Source organism: Ursus americanus, chromosome 2, assembly GCF_024610735.1.
Source record: "Ursus americanus isolate L20-20 chromosome 2, mUrsAme1.1.p, whole genome shotgun sequence".
Taxonomy (NCBI): Eukaryota; Metazoa; Chordata; class Mammalia; order Carnivora; family Ursidae; genus Ursus; species Ursus americanus.
In genome coordinates this window covers 13,994,922-14,016,267 of record NC_142128.1, presented here as the reverse complement: position 1 = coordinate 14,016,267, position 21,346 = coordinate 13,994,922, and the positions used below count along the sequence as shown (strand labels likewise).

The window sequence follows — 21,346 nt, the reverse complement described above, 5'->3', positions numbered from 1 at the left end:
ATAATTTATTTGGAATCCTTCTATACCTGAAATGTGCCTCTTCCCAGGGAGAAATTTTAAACTACAAGAGTGTATGATAATTCCTTCTCTTCTCAGTGCTGGGCCTAAAATAAGCCTGTTGCATTGGTTTGAAACAAACATTTAGGCATGGACATTTTGACTTTGCCCATGATTAAAGATCAAGCAATGTTTTTTTTTGTTTTTTGAAAGAAATGATGTGTTTTATTTTCCTTTTCATGAGTCATCAGTTAAATAAACTCTGAACGGTCAAATCCGGTCCACCACTTCACAAATGATACGTACCAAGTACAACATTCATCCCCCAGCTGTCACGCGCACCTCCGTGAAAAGAAGCTCTCTGACACCCAGCACACACGTCCCATTGTTACTAGCACTGGAGGCTGGGACAGGGAGCCATCACAAGGTTTACTTGAGAACAGTAGGGTCGTGTAAGCACAGGACTGACTGACATTAAAGGCCACCTAGTCTGCTTGAATCTCCCTGAGAATGGAACTCATGCCTTCCTGAGATCCCCCCCTCCATCCCCGCTTTGGGTGGATGGCTCTGTTTAGAAAGCAGATTCTTACACTGAGCTTGAAGCTGTAGCCTCGCTTCCATCCATGTGGCCGCTTTCTGACTCTCTGGGTCATAAAGAAGAGATCCAAATTATCTCCCATGGACATTCTCCCACCCCAACCCTCGGTGGTCCACTGAGTATTCAAGGCAACAACCATGTCTGCCAAGTTCAACGCACTTGGTTTCTTCCTATATAAGATGTGATTTCTGGGCTCGTTACCACCCATTCATTGAGTGGACTCCAAGGGGGCAGGACAGTCACTGGATTTTCTGGATTTTCTGCTCCAAGATCCCACTGGCTTCTTTTGGAGCTTGCTGACCCATATTAAGGCAACTGTTGAATAAAGCTTATTTCATTTTATACTAGATGCTTGCTAAGCCGTATCTCCCCCAGCATGCATTAATGCAGCTGGCTCTTCGGACCAAAGTGCAGGAACTTCAATTTATGTCATTAAACCTAATCATGTTACAACCCCATTATGTATTATATATATGAAGTGATGGGTATCCACATGCAGGGAAGAAGTAGGGAAGGACACTCATAAATGCAAGGAGCAGTGTTTCAAGGTCTCTCTGGGCGGTGGGATTATTAATGTTATCTTCCTCTCGTTATTACTTACTTGTATTATCTAATTTCTCTAATCCACCATCAATTAATTGGTAAATTACATTAAAAACATTTTTTTTGCTCTTGTTTGAATCAGATTATTCTCCTAGCCTGCAGAGGATTTTTTGAACCATTTCAGGCAGAATTGGCTTCTCCTCCTCTGTGCGTCCTCAGAGGGCACGTTTGCTGGAACTTCAAGCTGATAAAAAGGGAGAAGTTGGAGGCAGGAGCCCAGAATCTAGGGCAGCACCGGCTGTTCTAAATCAGCCACCGCCTTGTTGGGATGGAGGTGCTCCCGGGACTCGGGGACACGCTAAATGACATCAGTGAATCTCAGCTCCTCTGTCATCTAAGGATCTGTGCAGAGAACCTAGACACGGTCCTGCTAACAGCCTAGTCCTCCTCCTCCTCTCGTATCTGGGGCTTTTATGTTAGGACAGAGGCCGCAGGGCAAAGCCACCTGCAGAGACAGTGGAGCCTGGTGGTTATGAACACGTGCTTTTGGGCGAGACAGACTGGGGTCTGCAACCCGCCCCTTCCACTTGCGCAGTCCGTGAGATCAGGACAGGTTCTCGATCTTTCTGGGCCCCGGTGTCTCATCTGTAAAGGCGAAATGGTAGCACCTGCCGAGAGGTCGCTGGGAACACACATACGGTACGTGCTGGGATCACGGTGGTGGTTGTAGTTACGGCGATAATTACACTTTGGTACCCCACTCTCCAGACGCAAGGCAGGCTCCGTCCTACCGGAAAAATCCCACCAAACGCTGGCAGTTAGCACCAGCCTGATGAAACCAATAGCGATGCAAGGAAAGAAATAGAAACAAGAAAAAAACCCCAAACTGAAACCCAAACCCAAACTAAACCTTCCGTGCCTTTGAGAGAAATCCTGGCTTGCACTCACCTTTGTCAGCCTCTGGGAATCGGTGTCCAGCCTCCTCATGCCTCTAGGAAATTCTTCGTGGGTAAAAAAAGATCTTTAAAGGGTGCATAACTTAAAATTAAAAAAAAAAACCCTCAAAACACAAAGTGAAAACACACAACAGCAACTAACTTCCCAGCGCAACAACCCAGCACGGACTCTCTTCCTCAGAGGTGGTGACTTTCCTCCACTAAGCTGTCCTCACTCATTTTGAAGGCGCTGTCAAGAGCTGAGCCCTGACTGATGTGACACCTTGGGGAGATTGTCACAAGCACTAGGAGAGCCTCAGACAGCAGGGGCTGTCCGTCAGGGTCAGGGTCAGGGTCAGGGTCAGGTCAGAGTCAGGCCGTGGACAGTCTGAGCACAGGCTTGATGGGGGTTTCTGGCCTTTTCTCTCCCCAGGCTCATGCAGAGAACCATTTCCTCTGACCTGTCACCCGCTTCGAGCCTACCACCGTGCTGGTTACTCATTAGAACCTCACCGAAAATCCAGAAAGAAGCACAGATTTACTCCAGGGGCCAGAGCAGTCCTTTTACCCTCTCAAAGAATTCTAGAAAACAGCCCCAAGGGACATTTAGAACCTCACCAATTCAGACAAATTCATGGTTCGTTGGCGCCGGGCGTCTGTGGGCAAAGGGAACTTGCGGTGTGAAACAGTGGCCCGGAACCAGAACATTCCTCTGGCCACGCTGACACCAGGTGAGGGCGCTCTTCAAAGAACGTGTAAGAAGTGGGTATGATGTACTGTATGGTGACTAACATAATATAATAAAAAAAACATTAAAAAAAAAAAAGGAACCTTCATAGACTGTTGGTGGAAATGCAGATTCGTGCAGCCACTATGGAAAAAGGGTATGGAGTTTTCTCAAAACGATTAAAGATAGAATTATCATATAAAAAAATAAAAGAAGTGGGTATGAACAACAGAGGGGTGGAACGCATGTCAAGGGGGTTTTGGAGGCATTGAGGAAGTTAAATAGCTTTCTGTTTACATTCTTCATTTTCTAAGGCTTCTTCGTATGAGCAAACGCATAGGCAGCTTTAACCCAAACATCACGAATTTTGAATTAGAGGTTGTGGCTTGTGGTGACACCGAGAAATTTGGTGACGTGACCTTGGGCACTGGAACTTGGTTTGGTGCCTTGGGCCAGGACGGGGAGGTTTCACTGGTCTGTGTGTGATTTCAAGGGCAAAAAGTCTGGGGGCAAATTTAAAACCTGAGCAGCCTAGACTGAGCACCTGGGTGGCTCAGTTGGTTAGGCAGCTGCCTTCGGCTCAGGTCATGATCTCCGGGTCCTGGGACTGAGCCCCGCATCGAGCTCCCTGCTGGGCCGGGAGTCTGCTTCTCTCTCCCTCTGTCCCCTCCCCCCCATGCTTGTGCTCTCTCTCGCGCTCTTTCTCAAATAAGTAAATAAAATCTTAAAAGAAAAACAGCAAACTCTTTTTCGTTCTCTGCACGACTGCGTTATGACCCCCAGCCTTATAACTAACCAGCGACCGTGCCAACGGCTGTTGCAGAAACCTCAGCGTCTGAAGTTCATGCTCATGTCTGTTTACCCAGGGCCTGCATGCGTGTGGTCACTGGAAACCCCGCTTTTCTGGCCTTTCCGAGCTGTATAGTGGGTGTGAGCCCAGACCCCTGGGACTTAGGTTACCTACCAATGAGCTATGGATTTGGTGAAAAAATTAGTCCAGTCCGCTGAATCTCTAAACCTCACCCTGACCGATGCTTTCCCAAGTCCCGTCCCAAAAGCTCTTGCTCCACACTGAAAATTAGAAGAGAAAAAAAATCTTGTGATATTTCAGTTGCCTGCATATTGTACCAAGTCTGGGAGTGACCCAAAGGTGAGCAATTGGAAGAAAAACAAGAGTTGAAAACAAGTCCCAGAGGGATGAGACCCGTTATAGGTCTGCTTATCCCACTTGGCGGAATTTGAAGTGACCCAAGAAAACTGTGCTTTTCCAACTGGTGCTTTTCCTTTTTTTCTTTTTTTAAAGATTTTATTTATTTGAGAGAGAGAGAACAGAACAAGCAGAGAAAACAGCAGGCAGAGAGAGAGAGAGAGAGAGAAGCAGACTTCCCGCTGGGCAGAGAACCCGACATGGGGCTCGATCCCAGGACCCTGAAATCATGACCTGAGCTGAAGGCAGACACTTAACCGACTGAGCCACCCAGGTATCCCTCCAACTGGTGCTTTACGGGCACCTGCATGTTTTCTGACTCCTGCAATTGCAAGACATCCACAAGATTTTCAAATGTGTGCCTTCCTTTCCGTAATTATCTAAAAACTAACATCAGCACAGCCGGATGATCGGGGCGCCCCCACCGTGACCTTGGGACAGGGCTTTGAATTGGTGTCATGACATCACCGGCACTAAATCGTTCTACAGTAACCGTCCCAGGTGAAGGAGACAAAAAGGAATGGAGATTTTGATATAAATGTGTTTGCCCCTCAAGAAAGCCAGGGGAACAGAAATTCTGTCTGCTTCGCTCCCTGCTCTATCCTTAGCCGCATCCCGGGTGAGCTGGGATGAACGAATGTCCTGCGTGGAAGGAATGAATGGCGAGTCCATAGTTCAAGAACAGCTGGAGTATGGAAAAGAGGAGGAAGATTCGAGTTCCCACAAGACACAGAAAAACCTTTGCTGGGGCGGGTCTGCCAACACCACATTCGAAGCAGGGGCAACTTAGTCGAGGCTGCCATCAGGCTGAGCCAGCGTTAACTTAAGTTTTATTGAATTTGTAGATTTGTTTGTATCGACTTGTAAATTTATTTTTGTTTTATTTATTTATTTATTTAAAAATTTTTTATTATATTATGTTAGTCACCATACAGTACATCCCTGGTTTTTGATGTAAAGTTTGATGATTCATTAGTTGCGTGTAACACCCAGTGCACCATGCAATACGTGCCCTCCTTACTACCCATCACCGGCCTATCCCATTCCCCCAGCCCTCTCCCCTCTGAAGCCCTCAGTTTGTTTCTCAGAGTCCCTAGTCTCTCATGCTTCATTCCCCCTTCTGATTACCCCCCTTTCTTTATCCGTTTCTTCCCCTACCGATCTTCCTAGTTCTTATGTTCCATAGATGAGAGAAATCATATGATAATTGTCTTTCTCTGCTTATTTCACTTAGCATTATCTCCTCCAGTGCCGTCCATGTTGCAGCAAATGTTGAGAACTCGTTCTTTCTGATAGCTGAGTAATATTCCATTGTATATATGGACCACAACTTCTTAATCCAGTCATCTGTTGAAGGGCATCTCGGCTCCTTCCACGATTTAGCTATCGTGGACAATGCTGCTATGAACATTGGGGTGCATATGGCCCGTCTCTTCACTACGTCTGTATCTTTGGGGTAAATACCCAGTAGTGCAATGGCTGGGTCATAGGGTAGCTCCATTTTTAACTTTTTAAGGGACCACCACACTGTTTTCCAGAGTGGCTGTACCAACTTGCATTCCCACCAACAATGTAGGAGGGATCCCCTTTCTCCACATCCTCTCCAGCAATTGTTGTTTCTTGCCTTGTCAATTTTTGCCATTCTAACTGGCATAAGGTGGTATCTTAGTGTGGTTTTGATTTGAATTTCCCTGATGGCTAATGATTTTGAACATTTTTTCATGTGTCTGTTAGCCATTTGTATGTCATCATTGGAGAAGTGTCTGTTCATATCTTCTGCCCATTTTATGATTTATTTGTTTCTCGCGTATTGAGTTTGAGAAGTTCTTTGTAGATCTTGGATACCAGTCTTTTATCTGTAGCGTCATTTGCAAATATCTTCTCCCATTCCATGGGCTGCCTCTTAGTTTTTTTGACTGTTTCCTTGGCTGTGCAGAAGCTTTTTATCTTGATGAAGTCCCACAAGTTTTTTCTTTTGTTTCTCTTGCCTTTGGAGATGTGTCATGAAAAAGGTTGCTTTGGCCGATGTCGTAGAGGTTGCTGCCTATGTTCTCCTCTAGGATTTTGATGGATTCCTGTCTCACATCGAGGTCTTTCGTCCATTTGGAGTTTATCTTTGTGTATGGTGTGAGAGAGTGGTCAAGTTTCATTCTTTTTTATTTTAGAGCAGTAACGAGTCTAGAAGCCAAAGCCGTTTTATGTTTATACATATTTGAGAAACACGACAATGAAAGATAAATGAGGTCAACTCTGAGGGGCTGTGAGGATTGTGTTTTTTCTCAGAAGGATTCTGTCTATGGATTTTCCTAAGGAACAGCAGATACACCTTTTTCCACAACATGTGACATCCTGCGGCTTCCCTAGCCAAGAAAGTTCACCGTTTCGCCGGGTGGCAGAAGGGAATTTTCTGTCCACTGACCACATGGATGCCAATGGTTGTTTTTCTGTTATAACCCCACAGTGTTAAAACTTAAAGGCACACTGTGGGTTGTAACACACAGTTAATCTTATTTTTGGAGCTGCAGACGTGGAAGAGGTTGCTGAGATTTGGCTTCTCCTTGGCTCACCAGCAGAAGGAGTTTTCTGCCCTAGGACAGGCTGTCTATAGAGGGTATGAAGCAGATACCAAGTGATATAGGTGGGTATCCAATGAAAGAGTGAATGAGATGATATTTTGACCTTGGGGTATCAAGAAGCCTCTGACTGTTGACTAAGGATGATGATGGTAACAGGCCAGGCCTGACAGTCTCTGTGTTCTGCCACCATCAGCGGCACCAGTGAGCCCTGCCTGGCTTTCTCAGGTCCTCAGCTTGGCTCTTTGTGCTCACGCAACATTGGGAGCCCACGGCAACAGGCAGCCAATAAAATCAAGCTGGTAGCCACACTCGCCAGAGCTATCAGCTGGAGCCTCTTGGGGGCAAGAACACTGAGCTCTGTAAATACACCAAGATCCCCATTTATGCTGATAGGGGTAGACCTCATTTTGGGACTGTCCAGGCTCCAGGGGTGGGGAGACCCTGTATATTGTATCTATGTTCTTCTTTCAAATACGAGCTTTAAAGGGTAAAGACTAAGGGGCGGCTGGGTGGCGCAGTCGTTGGGTGTCTGCCTTCGACTCAGGGCGTGATCCCAGGGTTCTGGGATCGAGCCCCGCATCAGGCTCCTCTGCTGGGAGCCTGCTTCTTCCTCTCCCACTCTCCCGCCTGTGTTCCTTCTCTCGCTGGCTGTCTGTCCAATAAATAAATAAAATCTTTAAAAAAATTTAAAAAAAAAGGTAAAAACTAAGATACGGACCATGCACTTGCTCAATGAAGTTGAGCTCCGTCTTCCTTCCCTCCCTCTCTTCCAAGGAGTCTTGAACTGAACCGAAATGGGGCCTCTGGAGTTTGGGGCCCACCGCCGATCGCTATGCCCAAGTTCCCGATAAGTGAGAAAGCGGAGTGGCCAAGAGACTCAGATTCGTGATTTGGGCAAGAGGAAGGGCAACGGATGAGGAGCTGATGAACTACCTGTCAGCCCACCTGCCCATCTGGAGCGAGGGGAGGTTGGCTTTTAGTAGCAGCACTGTTTATACTAGCCGAACTATGGGAGCAGCCAAGGGTTCATCCACAGATGAATGGATAACGAAGATGTGGTATATACACAATGGAATATTTCTAAGCCATCAAAAAGATGTAATCATCATTGGCAACAACGCAGATGGAACTAGAAAGTATAAGGCTGAGCAAAATAAGTCAGAGAAAGACAAATACCATATGATTTCACTCCTATGTGGAATTTAAGAAATAAATGAGCAAAGGAGAAAAAAAGAGAGAGAGAGGCAAACCAAGAAACAGACTCTTAACTATAGAGAACAAACAGATGGTTCCCGGAGGGGAGGGGGGTGGGCGGGGGGGACGGGGGAACAGGCGATGGGGATTAAGGAGCGCACTTGTCACGATGAGCACTGGGTGATGTACAGAAGTGTTGAATCACTACATTGTACACCTGACATGAATATAACACGTTGTTAACTACACGGAAATTACACTAAAAACTTAAGAAAAATCAAGCAAAAACATGACGAGATGGTGGCAATGAGCAGGGACTGGGAGCCCAAGGCCAGGCACCTGTCCGCTTCCTGCTGGCCTGGGCCTCCTGGTTTCCTGCACAGGCTCCAGGCCCCTCCCGAGCCCATCCCCTGGGGGGCTGTCACGCAGGTGGGGGGTGGTTGGCGGGGCTGTCACTCAGCCTTTCTCAGAGCAGCAGTCCCAAACAAACTAGGAGGAGAGAAACAGCATGCAAATCGGGGACAACTCATGGGGCGGCCCATGGGAGCCGTCTGCTCTGCCCGAGCCCGACTTCCACCCTTTGGGAAGCTGGGATACTTCTGGGAAACAGTAGGAAGATATATCAGATGGAGAGAAATGGCTTCAGGAAACCAAGCCAAAGGGCTCCGAGTGGGTTAAAATGGTGGCTTCTGGCCCAGATTGTGCTTTCCCAGTCTTCCCTATTTCTCCTCCTCTGGCCACCAGAATAGGCATATAAAGAAGGCATTCGAGAAAGAACACATACAGCATCAGAGACATCGGCGATGAGGCTTGGACATGTGTCAGGAACACCATCTGTGATGTTTTCTGCCATATAAATAGAGAGGGGAAACGAGAGAAGAAATAGTCACCAGACAGGGGAGTGGGGGCGCAGGTGAGGGACTGAGGGGACAGAGGGGGCATGGAGCAGAGGCTGTCCGAGCTCGGCCCCCTCTGGAGCGGCCCCCCAGTGAGGGCGGGGAGTGAGATCCCCAGCTACAGATGGTGCCAACTGCCGCCCTTTGCTGAAGGAGGGTGAGATGTCCCTGGAGCCCGACGCTTGGAGCTCGCAGCCACTGTGCAGAGACGTGGGGCCCTGGAGCTTCCAAATTCCCCCCGAGGACTGGGACACAAGGCTCCCCAGGGCCCTGCTTCTCTTTTCTCTCCTCCCCCTTTGCCTTTGTTCATTCCTCTTCTCTGCCTTGGCCCCTGGCCCGCCACTCCTCCCATCTTCAGGCCCACAAGGACCCTGTGGGAAGAGGGTGCCGTCCTGGGTTGCTGGCCTCGGGCTCCGGCCGGTGTCTCCAGGTAGCCGAGCCTTTGGGAGGTAGCCCAGGTAAGTAGTGACAGCAGGTGCCCGTATGAACGCAGAGAGCCCCCCGTGGTCCTGAGCCAGCACCACCACCATGCCCCCCGCCAACACGCATCCACAAGCAAACCCGAACGTCGCGTCCTGCTGCAGCAGATACCGAAGACGAAGATGAGCACTTCCCTCTCGAAAGTTCCACGATACTTACAGAGGTGCAGCTGGGAGTACAAAGGAGCCCCAGATGCACTGGAGGGCGGGCTCCCACGCCACCCGAGCACCCAGCAGCTCTCGCGGCTTACTTTGGTTTGAGGCCATTGAATGAAGGATCCTACCCGGGCCCCCTGAGTACCTCACTGGGATTTGGGGTCAAAACCTCAGCCAACGGTAAAACAGGATGATGCCTTCTTTCTACTCTTCCTTCAGGACGCACACAGAGGGAGAATGGTGCAGCCGGGGCACCATGCCCCCCCAAGGCATCGTATTGTGATATTACCCCAACATTTCCCTTGACCCCCCGGGAACCTGCAGACCTTCACTCTTTTCACTTCACGGTGGCCCCGAGACTCCAATATTAAAGTCTGATGAGCTCCTTATTGCCCAACAGTAGCATTTTCCATCAACATGCTCATGGACCCCAGTTCTCGTAGAACCCAAAAGAAAAATGGGAATGTCCATTGCTATGGGTGTCTGTGTCACAGCCAACAAGATGGACCTTCTGGGCCTCCTCAAAGGGAAGAAGGGCTGTCCTAGCTTAGGGGACCCCTGACCATACCCATTTCCATGGCAGAAAGTCTGGCATCTTTATGGATTTCACATTTCCACGAGAAAAGGGGGCAGATGCTTCCGCCGCCGGCTCTGTGGTTTTGAGAGGTGTCGGTGGCTGCATGGCATCAGGAATGGGTGGATCAGGGTGACGCAGCCAGGCCACCTCAACCCTCCTCCTCTTTCCAGCTTCCTGCACCAGCCTGGCCCTCGTACGCTGGGGGCCACCAGGGTGTTAGTGAGTGAGTGCCAAATGCTAAATTCTGTCCTGCTTTGGGGGGAAGTTGAGTCCAAGTGCAGTCTGGCTGTCTCAGCCTCTGCTCTGAGGGCTGTTGCTTACAGTAAGACCAAACCCTCACACCAAAGGCACCCTGTGCCGTGTTCCAGGAACTCCACCCGAGCTCCGGGTTCTGGAGGAACCAAGAAGCAAACAAGGCTACTTTGGGAAGTGCTCACATGTATTTATTTCACAAGGGAGGAAGGGGGCGGGCAGTGACCACCAATAAGATGTCACCAAATGAGACACTGTGAACCCCAAACTGGGCGTCTACAGGATTTGGTTCTGGGCAGGGCTTGGCCTTCGGGGACAGCATGAGGGATAGAGAGGGAACCGGCAGAAGGGACAGCCTTCCATCTGGGGCTCCATGTGGGGCAAGGCTGGGCCACATCCTCCGGGCCAAAGACGCGTGGCCAACCCCCGAAGCGTCCAGCAGCCTTGTCCTGATCCAGGTGAGCAATGAAGCGACAAGCCCAAGGCCACACGCTGACATCTGCTCTATCACGCACTCCTACGCACACGCCCAGACACACTCATGCACGCACGCACACGCTGTCACGCATGCCACACACGTACTCACAGGCATGCACACGCATCCATATATTAACTCTGATTTATAAGTGCACCCTAACCAGAGGGCAATCGAAAAAAATTATTACTCTTCAGAGAGGAATCGACTGCCTTCTCCCCTGTCAGCCGGCAGAGCACGGGGGGAATCAAGGGGAACACAGAGCATCCTCCAGGGTCCAGGCCCCCCTCTGCTCTGCTGGCTTCAGTCTTCACGCTCCAGGACGAGGCGCCTGTGGCAGCCTCCGTGAGTCAGGGCTCCCTGGTCCCCGGGAGGGCAGAGCTGCACCGGCCTGGCTCCAGCCCTGGGGGCTCCCTCACAGCCACGACCTCCCTATGCGCTCGGCCGCTTCCTGTCTCTGGCTCCCTATAGACACAGGCAGAGCTGCTGGCCCAGAAACCTGGGAGCCTCGTGCCCTGGTGGGTGGCCGTGGAAGCGTTAATTCCTTCCAGACCATCTTAAGGGAGGGTCCAGAAAAGTCCAGGGCTGCCCGTCTGATGGAAAGGTTGGGGGTGGAGCCCGCCTTGTAAATGGGCATCTGGGCAGAAGCAATGTCAAGGGACACGGAGTCTCAGGGCCTCAGGGCCTCCTCCGAAGAGGGGGAGATGGGATGCGGCTGAGCACCTCCCCCCACTCTGTCGAGGGCTGGGGGTGGCATTCAGAAGCTGCTGCAGCTGCAAGAGATGAGAAAGAGGAGGGGCCCCTGCCAGTCCCAGTCCTGAGAGTGGCTGGGAAGAGGACACGGAGCACGTGGGGGTTTCACTCCACGGTACGCGGTCCACATCCAGGCGGCAGAAGACGCGGCTCCCGGGTTTCCAGAGGAGGGGTGGGGGGCTTTTCCAGGGAGCATGGGCCTCATGGCAGCTGAAGGGGACACCAAATCTCCATCTGGGGCCCCTGTGCTGCCCTGGAGAAGCCCCGGGAGGCCCGCTGAGCACCTACTGGCTTCCTGCTGTCTCTCCACCAGTGCGGCTGGTCCAGAAGACGGGCAGACGCCGTCCCGGGGGCCAAGCTCTGGGGGCCCCTGCTGCTCCCCACTACTTGATCGAGTTCTTAATTGTCCACCTCTGTCCTGTGCAGCTGCGGAGAATGAGGTCAATGCCAGCCAGGCCCCGGTTCTCCACCTCCAGGCAACGCCCTGTGCCCTTGTTCATAATGGCTCCATTCTGGGTAGGAGGAGGAGAGAAAGACAGACAGATGGACAGAAACACAGAGAGACACAGAGACAAAGAGAGAAAGAGACAGATGGAGACAGAGATATAGAGAATAAGAGACAGAGATAGACAAGAGAACGAGAGAAAGAAACAGAGAGAGTCAGAAAGGCAGAGCGAGAGACGTGGACAGAGAGAGAGACAGGGAAAGAGGTTTAACCACTGCAGTGCCTGGCACGTGGCCTCTCATGGGGAGCAGTCCCACCGAAATTCTTTGCACAGGGGGAGGGATCATCGGAGCCTCCTCCAGAAACCCACAAGTCAGAAAATGTATCAGCTTCACCACTCTGAATGGCTGAATCAGGCAACAAGCGCCGAGTGGGGGGATTTCCAAGGAGATCTGAGGTCTGACTTTCTCCGTCCTACCGGATTTCAGGGAAATCACCGCACACCCCCTCTGGAGATCCATCAGAGCCCAGCCTGCCTGGTGCTGCTGCAGGGACCTGGGAGACCGTCCCACATGCCACCACCCGCCCCCCTGCTGACTCCCCCTGGACGTGCCCTGGGTTCATGAGGCTGGCCCGGGGCTGGAGACCTCGGGGGCGCTTGGCTGGGGAAGGCAGCTCTCCCTGTGGCCTGCGGCAGCCTCACCCGCTCAGGGGTGCTGGCCTTTTCCCTGGGGCCCTCACCTGGATGAAGTTCCAGCGCTTGTACAAGCTGCTCTTGACCTTGTCACAGTCGAGGAGCTGGGGCAGCCGACTCTTGGAGTTGTCCACCAGGCAGCGGGTGTCGGGGAGGAGCGTGGTGGTCCCCAGGGCGCCCAAGTGCAGGAAGCCCTCCTTGGTGTAGCGGGCAAGCTGGGGAAGAGAGCAGAGGACAGGGTGGGGAGAGGTGACTCAGGTCTGCAGGTCTCACCCATGCCCCCCACCACGGTCGCAGTCCCGGCTGCCACGTGCCCTGTTCACCGGTGAGCCCTGCTCAGGAGGCCCCCCGGCTTGCTAAGTCTGGATACAGCGTCCCCAGGGCCAGGCTGATTTCTTTAAGCATGTCCTCAGTCAGTGTTTCTGGACTTGTGGGCTTCTGTCCAGCAACATGAGGGAGCAGGAATAAATGAAAGAGCAGTACTAAAGCTCAGCTCTGCTCCCAGCTGGCTGGGCCACCCTGAATAAGTCACTTAACCTTTCTGAGTCTGTATTTCTACCTCATTTGTAAATTGGGATTAAGTAATTAATTTCACCCTGCTGTAAAGTACACGAAAAGGCAGGTCACTGAAAAAGAAACAGACATATTAAAAAGCATTTAACCTAATAAGTGTTAAAATAAATAAGTTAAAATGGCAAGGTGATACCATATTGGAAAAAAAACCCTATTCCCATTTTGTCAAGGTTAGCATAAAATGGGCTGGAGTGGGGGTAAATTACGACAACCTTTCAAAAAGGGGATTTCAAAATATATACTTTGTGGTCTTAAAATGTTTTTTTCTCTTTTGACCCAAGAAATCCACTTTTAGAAATCTATCCCAAGGTAACCATCAAAACCGGGAACACAAGTTAACGTGTATAGGATGTTTGCCGCGACGTTATTTATAAGGATGAAAAAGCAGAAGCGTCCTAAATGGCACCACAGTCCTGGCGCTTGCTTTCCACTCCATGCACACCAACAAATGCTGGGGGATTGTGGGAGATTGCAGCCACACCCAGGGCACCAGGGCGGCTCAGTCGGTCAAGTGTCCGACTCTCTTGGTTTCCACTCAGGTCATGATCTCAGGGTCTTGGGATCAATCCCTGCATCAGGCTCCATGCTCAGCATGCAGTCTGCTTGAAATTCTCTCTCCCTCTCCATTTGCCCCTCCCCCCACTCCTGTTCACTTTCTCCCTCTCTCTCCCTCTCTCTCTCAAATAAATAAATAAAATCTTTTTAAAAAGCCGCATCCTTCACTCTTCCTTCTATACACCCTGGGCAATATGACTTTCAAAGCAATGTCCTTCAAGAAGTGAAGTCTGTTTCTCCATCCCTTGGATACAGGTGACTTGCTTTGACCAACAGAATGTAGCGGAAGCAAGGATGTGCCAGTTCCCGGACTAGACCTTTAGCCTTGCGTGCTTCCACCCTCTCGCTCTTAGAGTCCTGCCAACACTGTGGCAGTAAGCTCTGGATGGCCCAACCAACAGCCGGCCAACCACCAGACAAGTGGATGAGGTCGTCCTAGATTAGGCAGCCCTCGGCTGACCTGCCAGCTGCCAGGAGATGTATGAATGAGGCCAGCTGAAACTGGCTGAGCCTGGGCTGGATCACAGAACCATCCAGTTGCTCTGGATAATGCACAACAAATGCGGATTGCTTTAGGCCAGTGAGTTTTGGGGGGATAGTTGTTATGCAGCAAGAGCTAACTGATACGGAGATGGTGCTGTCTACCACCCTTCCCACAGCGGGACCCATGCTACTCCAGTGGCCTCCCTCTCCGGCCCGCCTGTGTTGTTTAAAATTCTGTATTCCAACCTTTGAGCAAATGCATTCATCCATCTTTCATGCTTTTAGGGGCAGGGACTGTGTCTAATTAATTGCCTTCCCTGCTAGGAGAAAATCACAGACCCAGTGCTCACAACCTGTTTGTGGATGAGCACATTGTAAACGTGATGAATGACATTGTTTAAAAGAAGCAGCTATGTCCATTCATTTAAGCTCCACAAGCTTGTTTTGAAGAGTTCTCTGTACGACCAGCCTGGGAACTGGGTTCTGAGACTATGAGGACGTGGCTGTGTTCCCACTGATAATGCCAGGGCGGGCTGGTGAAGGCAATGAGACAGGCAAGTACATGTCTCATTTTTGCTCTCACATCCGATGAGGTGGTGGGGGTAGGAGGGATGGTTATTAATAAACAGCTGGTGCTGAATAAATTAAAAAATAAAATTACCAGCTTGCATGGATTAGAGGCACACTTCGCATTATTTCTAAGCATTGTACAGAGAATAAAGAATGTGAATTTTACAACAACTCCGTGCGATAAGTTTCTATTACTCTCCCCGTTTTAAAGATGAAGAAACTGAGGTGTGAAGACAGCTGGTCACCTGGTTGGGTCCTGGCCTCTCTCCTTGACCCTAGAGACCCACATGGTTGGCTGCCCTGGCCCAGCTGCTGAGTCACAGAGGGCCTCCTCCTACAGGATCCTGGGCTTCTGAGAGCCTGGGCATTTGTGGCCGGGAATGAAGCCAGAAGGTAGTTCTGGTCCGTCAGTGCCTCTTCTCCAGGGGATAAGATTTTCTGCAGGGGTTCTCACTGCAGATGAAAACCACTCAGAAACCCTCTGCTCTGATCCCCAAAGGCGAGCCCACCTGCTCCCCTCTAAAACAAGTGACAGGGAGTTTATTAAGTGCCCTTGAGAGAGATGCGGTTAACATGCGCTTTAAACCCCAATTAGTTCCAAATCAGAGTGATTGTCAGAGGCAAAATGATAAGAAAATCAAAAGCCCTCCTCGCCCCTCCCTAAACAACGTCTCTGTGAATATCCTCAAATTCACCAAATGTGAAGTGATGAATGACAGCAAGCTGTCTTTATGTTCAGGGGAAAGATAGACACAGCTGCTATTGAAATTATGAATCAATCTATTATCCAGCAGGCAAATGAACAGCGCTAAGAACATTAATTAACTGAGCGTATCTGTCACCCAGATGTTTAAAGAGCGAAGCTAAATGCCACTGGGAGTTAGAGGCTCTCCCTTTTGAAGTCTGTGAGCAAAGGATGAGACCCCAGCTTTCTAGGACCTGCACAGCCAAGCACCAGCCCCAAGCTGTGCAGGCATCGGGGTGGGCAGGGAGGGTGGGGAGGCCCTATAGGATTTCCTTTTTCTGGGGGAGGTGCTTTCTCAAGCCAAAAACACACGCATAGTTTCTCCTGGCCTGGCCAAGGGGCCAGGGTCAGGGGAAAGGCGCTGTCGTCTGAAAGGATGGTGGGGCAAAGCTACACTAACAGATGTCACACTGCTTCTCCCCCACAAGGCAGGAGGGTGGTGTGTGCTCGGACCTCATGCCAACCACATCCCCCTTCTTGTGCCAGTCCTGGATTGTGAGTCTTTGTGATGTCTTTGGACCACTGTCTAGTTCACCTCCCCAGCTCCCCATCCCCGGCATCCCTTCCTTAAGGACCTCTGCTCCCTGTCCTCTGCACGTCCAACAGGCTTTCCTGCCTTCAAGGCTTTGCTCCAGCTGATTCCTTTATTGCCCTTCTTCTAGAACATTCTGGCTTCAACTTTCCTAGACTTCAGTGCAATTCTTCCCACCCCACAGTGTCTTCTGTAACTCTTGCTCCATCCCCCGCCCCTCATACCCCTTCTCAAGTCTTTGGTGCCTCACTCCAAGGAGGTGTGGGAGTATCTCATTTCCTCTGGATCATTCTGGGCATCCACTGACTAAGTGATGGATATTTGGGTTTTTCCACTTTTTGGCTATTATGAATTATGCTGCTATGAACATTCATGTATAAGCTTTTGTGTGACATATGTTTTCAATCCTCTTAACTCTGTGTCTAGAAGTAGAATTGCTAATTGTTGGGTCATGCGGTACATCTGTGCTTAACTTGAGGACTTGCCAAATGGTTTCAAAGCAGCTGCACAGTTTACAGGCCCACCAGCAATGAGCCAGGGTTCCAATTCATCCACATCCCCGTAAACTCTTGTTATTGTGTTTTCCTTTTCTCCTTTCTTTTTAGAAAAATTCTAGCCATTGACTGGGTGCAAAGTGGTATCTCATTGCGGTTTTGATTTGCATTTCCTTCATAACTAATGACGTTGAGCATCTTTTTATGTGCTTATTGGCCACCTGTAGATCTTTGGAGAAATGTCAATTCAGACCTTTGCCTATTTTTCAGTTGGGCAAATTGTCTTTTATTGTTGAGTTGTAAGAGTTCTTTATATATTCTGGATGCTAGACCTTTTTCAGATATATGTATGAGTGGAGATACTTTCTCCCATTCTGTGGGTTGTTCTTCCACTTTTTTTTTTTTTTAAGATTTTATTTATTTGACAGAGAGAGACATAGCCAGTGAGAGAGGGAACACAAGCAGGGGGAGTGGGAGAGGAAGAAGCAGGCTCCCAGCGGAGGAACCTGATGTGGGGCTCGATCCCAGAATGCTGGGATCACGCCCTGAGCCGAAGGCAGACACTTAACGACTGAGCCACCCAGGCACCCCCTTCCACTTTCTTTTTTGTTTTATTTTGTTTTGTTTTCTTTTTTCCACTTTCTTGAGAGTATCCTTTGAAGCACAAATTTTTAAAATTTTGATGAAGTTCAACTTACCAATTTTTTTCTTTGATTACTTATGCTTTTGATGTCCTATCTAAGAAAACACTGCCAAACCCAAGGTCATGAAGATTTACCCTTATGTCTTCTAAGAATTTTATAGTTTGAGCTCTTAAATTTAGATCTTTGATCCATTTTGAGTTAATTTTTATATATGATGTAAGGTGTGGGTCTAAATCCCTTCTTTATCATGTGGTTATTTGTTGTTGCAACATTGTTGAAAAGGCTTTTTCCCTATTGAATTGTCTTCTCATCCTTGTTAAAAATTAATTGACTATAAATGTGGGATTTATTTCTGGAATCAGAATTCTATTCCATCGACTCATGTGCCTAACCTTCTGAGAGCACTACAATATCTTGATTGGTCCAGCTCTGTAGTAAGTTTAAGATTTGCAAATGTGAGTCTTTTAACTTTGTTCTTTTTCAACGTCATTCTGGCTACTCTGGATCTCTCGCATTTTCATATGAATTTTAGGATTACCTTTTTTTTTCCATTTCCGCAAAAAAAGCAGTTGGAATTTCGATAGGTACTACACGGAATCTGTAGATCAACTCAGGGAGGACTGCCGTTAACAGCACTAAGTCTTCTGATCAAGGAACACATGATGTATTTTTTTATTTAGGTCTTTCATTTGTTTCAACAATGTTTTGTAGTTTTCAGTGTCTGAGTCTTTCAGTGTATACTTCTTCGGTTAAATTTATTCCCAAGTATTTTATCTTTTTTGATTCTACTGTAAATGGTATTGTTTTCATAATTTCCTTTTCATGTCCATTGGTAGGACAAGCCGTATCTTTAATACATTTCTGCGAACCATGGGCTGCCACCCTGGTACCTCGTGGTCACTCAGAACTGCAGGTGCTACAAGTTCCCTTGGTTCCTGCTTCCCCAGGGTCAGGGCCAGGTGCTGACTGCCCATACCCACTGCAGACCCATATTCCAACGGGGCCTGGACCTCACCCGAAGTCTCTCATCTTCTCATTCGCCTCCTGTGACTCTGACAGCCAACACCCTAACCCCCCCCAGCAGGGTCTAGATTTTTTTTAAATGTGCCCTTCATTCTAATCCCTAGCTTGATGTCCTGGACCCTCACTGCCCTAGGGAATCTTGCCTCCCACTTTGTTGAGAAGTTATCTTCCCTACCCCTCAAAACCTGTCTTCCTTCACATTTGTTCACTTCTTTCAACTCTGTGTCCTCCTCACTCCATAGGGACCTTAAGTCATTATTTCTCCCTCTCCTTCATTTCGTTCAAGCTACAAACACAACCAGATTTTATGCCCAGAAATCTCCAGCCACAGCTCTTATTACCTCCTTGCTTTGTCCTTGGTTTTCCACTCTCTCTCTCTCCTTAGTGCGCTGTAGTTTGGCTTTTACCACCACTCTTCACTGACATTGCTCTCTTAAAGGTCAACAGGATCTATTCATCAGCAACTTCAATTGTTTTTTCTTAGTCTTTATACGGGGCAATGATTGTGGGCCAGAATGCTTTGCAGGGTGCAGGTGAAACCACCTCTTCTCTCTACACCCACTCTCCTGGAGAGCTTGCCATTCTGGGGGCTTTCGGTAGTATCTCTAGGCTAACTTGGCTAATTGTGCCAAGTTTCTATCTCCAAACCAAGCCTGATCCTCAGTTCCAGATTTGTATAGCCAACTCACTGTGGGACATACCACTTGGAGGTCTACTAAGCATTTCAGATTTACATGATCCAAACTGAATTCCTCCTCCCCTGTGGATCCTACTCTCCCCTCCACACTCATCCAACATTGGTTCCATCTTGGTAATGACAACTCCATCCTTCCAGTTGCTTCAGCCAAACACTTTACCTTCATCCTTTACTTGCCTCTTCCTCTGACCTGCTGTATTCAACCCATTAGCAAGCTATATTCAGATTTCACCTCCACTGTTACCTCCTGAATCCAAGCCAACTTCATCTCGACTAGATTAGTACAATGCCTTTTAATTTGTCTCCCAGCTCCCACTCTTGTCTCCCTTGGTCTTTTTTCAATATGGCATTCAGAATGCCTTTAAAATATACTATATTAAAATATTCTATTATATTATTTAAAATCATGGTAATTTAAATTGGAGTCAGGTCATGCCATTCCTCTGTTCAATATCCTCCAAAGGCTTCCCACTCAAAATAAATGTCAAATTCTTTCAATGGACCACAAGACCCAAAGCAATCTACCAGTAGCTGCCTGAGCTCAACTTTCACCACTGGGCCCTTTGCTCACTCCACTCTGGCCACACTGGCCTCCTTGTTGGTCTGTGCACAGGCCACACTTCTGCTCAGGGTCTTTGCATTGGCTGTTCTTCTCTCTTAAATGTTCTTTCTCTGATATTCCCTCACTTCTTCCAAGTTTGTGCTTAAATGTCTTCTTGCCATCTTACTTAAAATTTCACCTTCACCATGCACTCCTTATCCCTTTTCTTGCTTTATATCCCTTCAAGCACCTATTATCAGCTTATAGAGGAGAACTCTATCTTCTCCTCATTTATAGGGTTTGTTGTCCAGCTCCATCCACTAGAACGTGAGAGGCATAAGACCAAAGTTTTGTCTATCTTTTTTGTTCATGGCTCTATCCCTACCTCTTAGAAGAATGCCTGGCACACAGTAGGTGCTTGATAAATGCTGTTGACATCATAAGTACTTGCCTTCAAGGAGCTCACAGCTTACTCAGGGAGGCAGGCAAGTAAAGAGGCGAGGACAAAAAAGTGTGAAATAATGTGATGAAATATACTAAGTGTGCTCTTAAAGCCAGAACAGAAAGGGCCCCAATCCCGAAAAGGGAGGTCAGAGAAGGCTTCCAAGAAGAGGAGGCATTTGAGTGAAGCCTTGATGGGGTCAGCCAACCAAGTGAGTAGAGAGGACAGATCAAATCAGACAGAGGGAGCACATGTCCAAAGGCCTGGAGACCAGAGGCAATGTGGTGTTTTGGAGGATCTGAGCATCGTTCACCATGGTGGAGTCTAATAGCTGTGATGGGGCAGAAGTGGGGAGGTGGGGTACAGTGCAGATGAGCCTGCGCTATGTGGACACGTCACGCTCAGGAATTGGGGACTTTCTCGTGAGGAGCCACCTGACTTGTAGGAGGACCACACTGGTTGCTGAACGGACAATGAGCTGCAATGGGACATGATGGAAGGAGAAGGGTTGACGAAGTTCTCAACTCAAGTGGTCACAGTGAAAGAGGAGAGATGACAGATGAGAGAGGTACATCCAAGCCAAGAAGGAGTCTATCATCCTGGTGAGTTCAATCTCTTATTGCGCTGAAATCAAACACTTCATTTTTAATAATCCATTTTGTGTGGAAGGCACTTTGTTTAACATTAATGTAGCTACCCCAGCATTCTGCCCTTTAGAATTTGCCTGCTGTACCCATTTCCATGCTTTTACTTCCAACATTTCTCTCTCCTTATGTTTGAGATGTGTCTCTTGAAACAGAATACTCCTGGATTTAAAAAAATTTAGGGTGACAATCTATGCTTTTCAGCCAAAATGTTTAGTCTTTTTTTTTTTTTGGAACTTAATGCTATAAATGGACTTATTTCTATTTTCTTTCTTTGTGCTTTCTGTGTGTCCAGCCTTCTCTGTTTCCATTTTCTCCTTTATTTGCCTTCTAGGTTTGGTTTGATTTGGTTTGTTTGTTTGTTTTGAATGTTATCCTATTTCACTGTTCTCTACAGATTTGGAAATTCTATTTCATTTCTATTATTTTACTGCTCACTCTTGAAATTTAACAATTAACAACTCAGCAGATTATTCAATATCCTAATGTCTACTTCACTCAATAAATTCAAGGACATTAGGACACTAAATCTGATCACTTCTTTTTCACTCTTCAGCCTTTGGCTATATTTCCCTGCTCCAAATTAGACATTATTCTCATTATGTAAGAAACGTGTCTTTGAGTTTACTTATATGGTTCATTCTTCTAGGGTTATTTTCCTTCTTCTTTAAGTATATTCTTTAGAAGTTCCCTTGGTGATTATCTGTCGTGGTAAACCCTCCCGGCTTCTGTTTATCTGAAAATGTCTTGGGCTGATTCGTTATAACTGCTTCTTATGCACCGAGACAGGGTTTAAAACAGTATTGCTGTCGTTGATCTAGAATCTAGTTGTGCAGTAGAGGAAAGACCCTGCAAAGTATTTAATCTGCTCCATTGTTGGTAGCTGTCTCCTCACCTTC

General features: G+C 48.2%; 1 protein-coding gene across 2 annotated transcripts in view; it reads right to left on the bottom strand.

Annotated features, from left to right (window-relative positions):
• Window positions 1-10,306: 10,306 nt before the first annotated feature.
• GALNT17 (polypeptide N-acetylgalactosaminyltransferase 17) overlaps window positions 10,307-21,346 on the bottom strand; it is a 434,901-nt gene continuing 423,861 nt past the window's right edge. For both annotated transcript variants that reach the window (XM_045786142.2, XM_087868355.1), the window contains exons 10-11: window positions 12,552-12,719; window positions 10,307-11,877 (exon numbers count right to left, since the gene is read on the bottom strand). In XM_045786142.2, coding sequence (XP_045642098.1) covers window positions 11,749-11,877; window positions 12,552-12,719 — 297 coding nt within the window. In that variant the 3' untranslated portion in view covers window positions 10,307-11,748. The remainder of the gene's footprint in view (window positions 11,878-12,551; window positions 12,720-21,346) is intronic.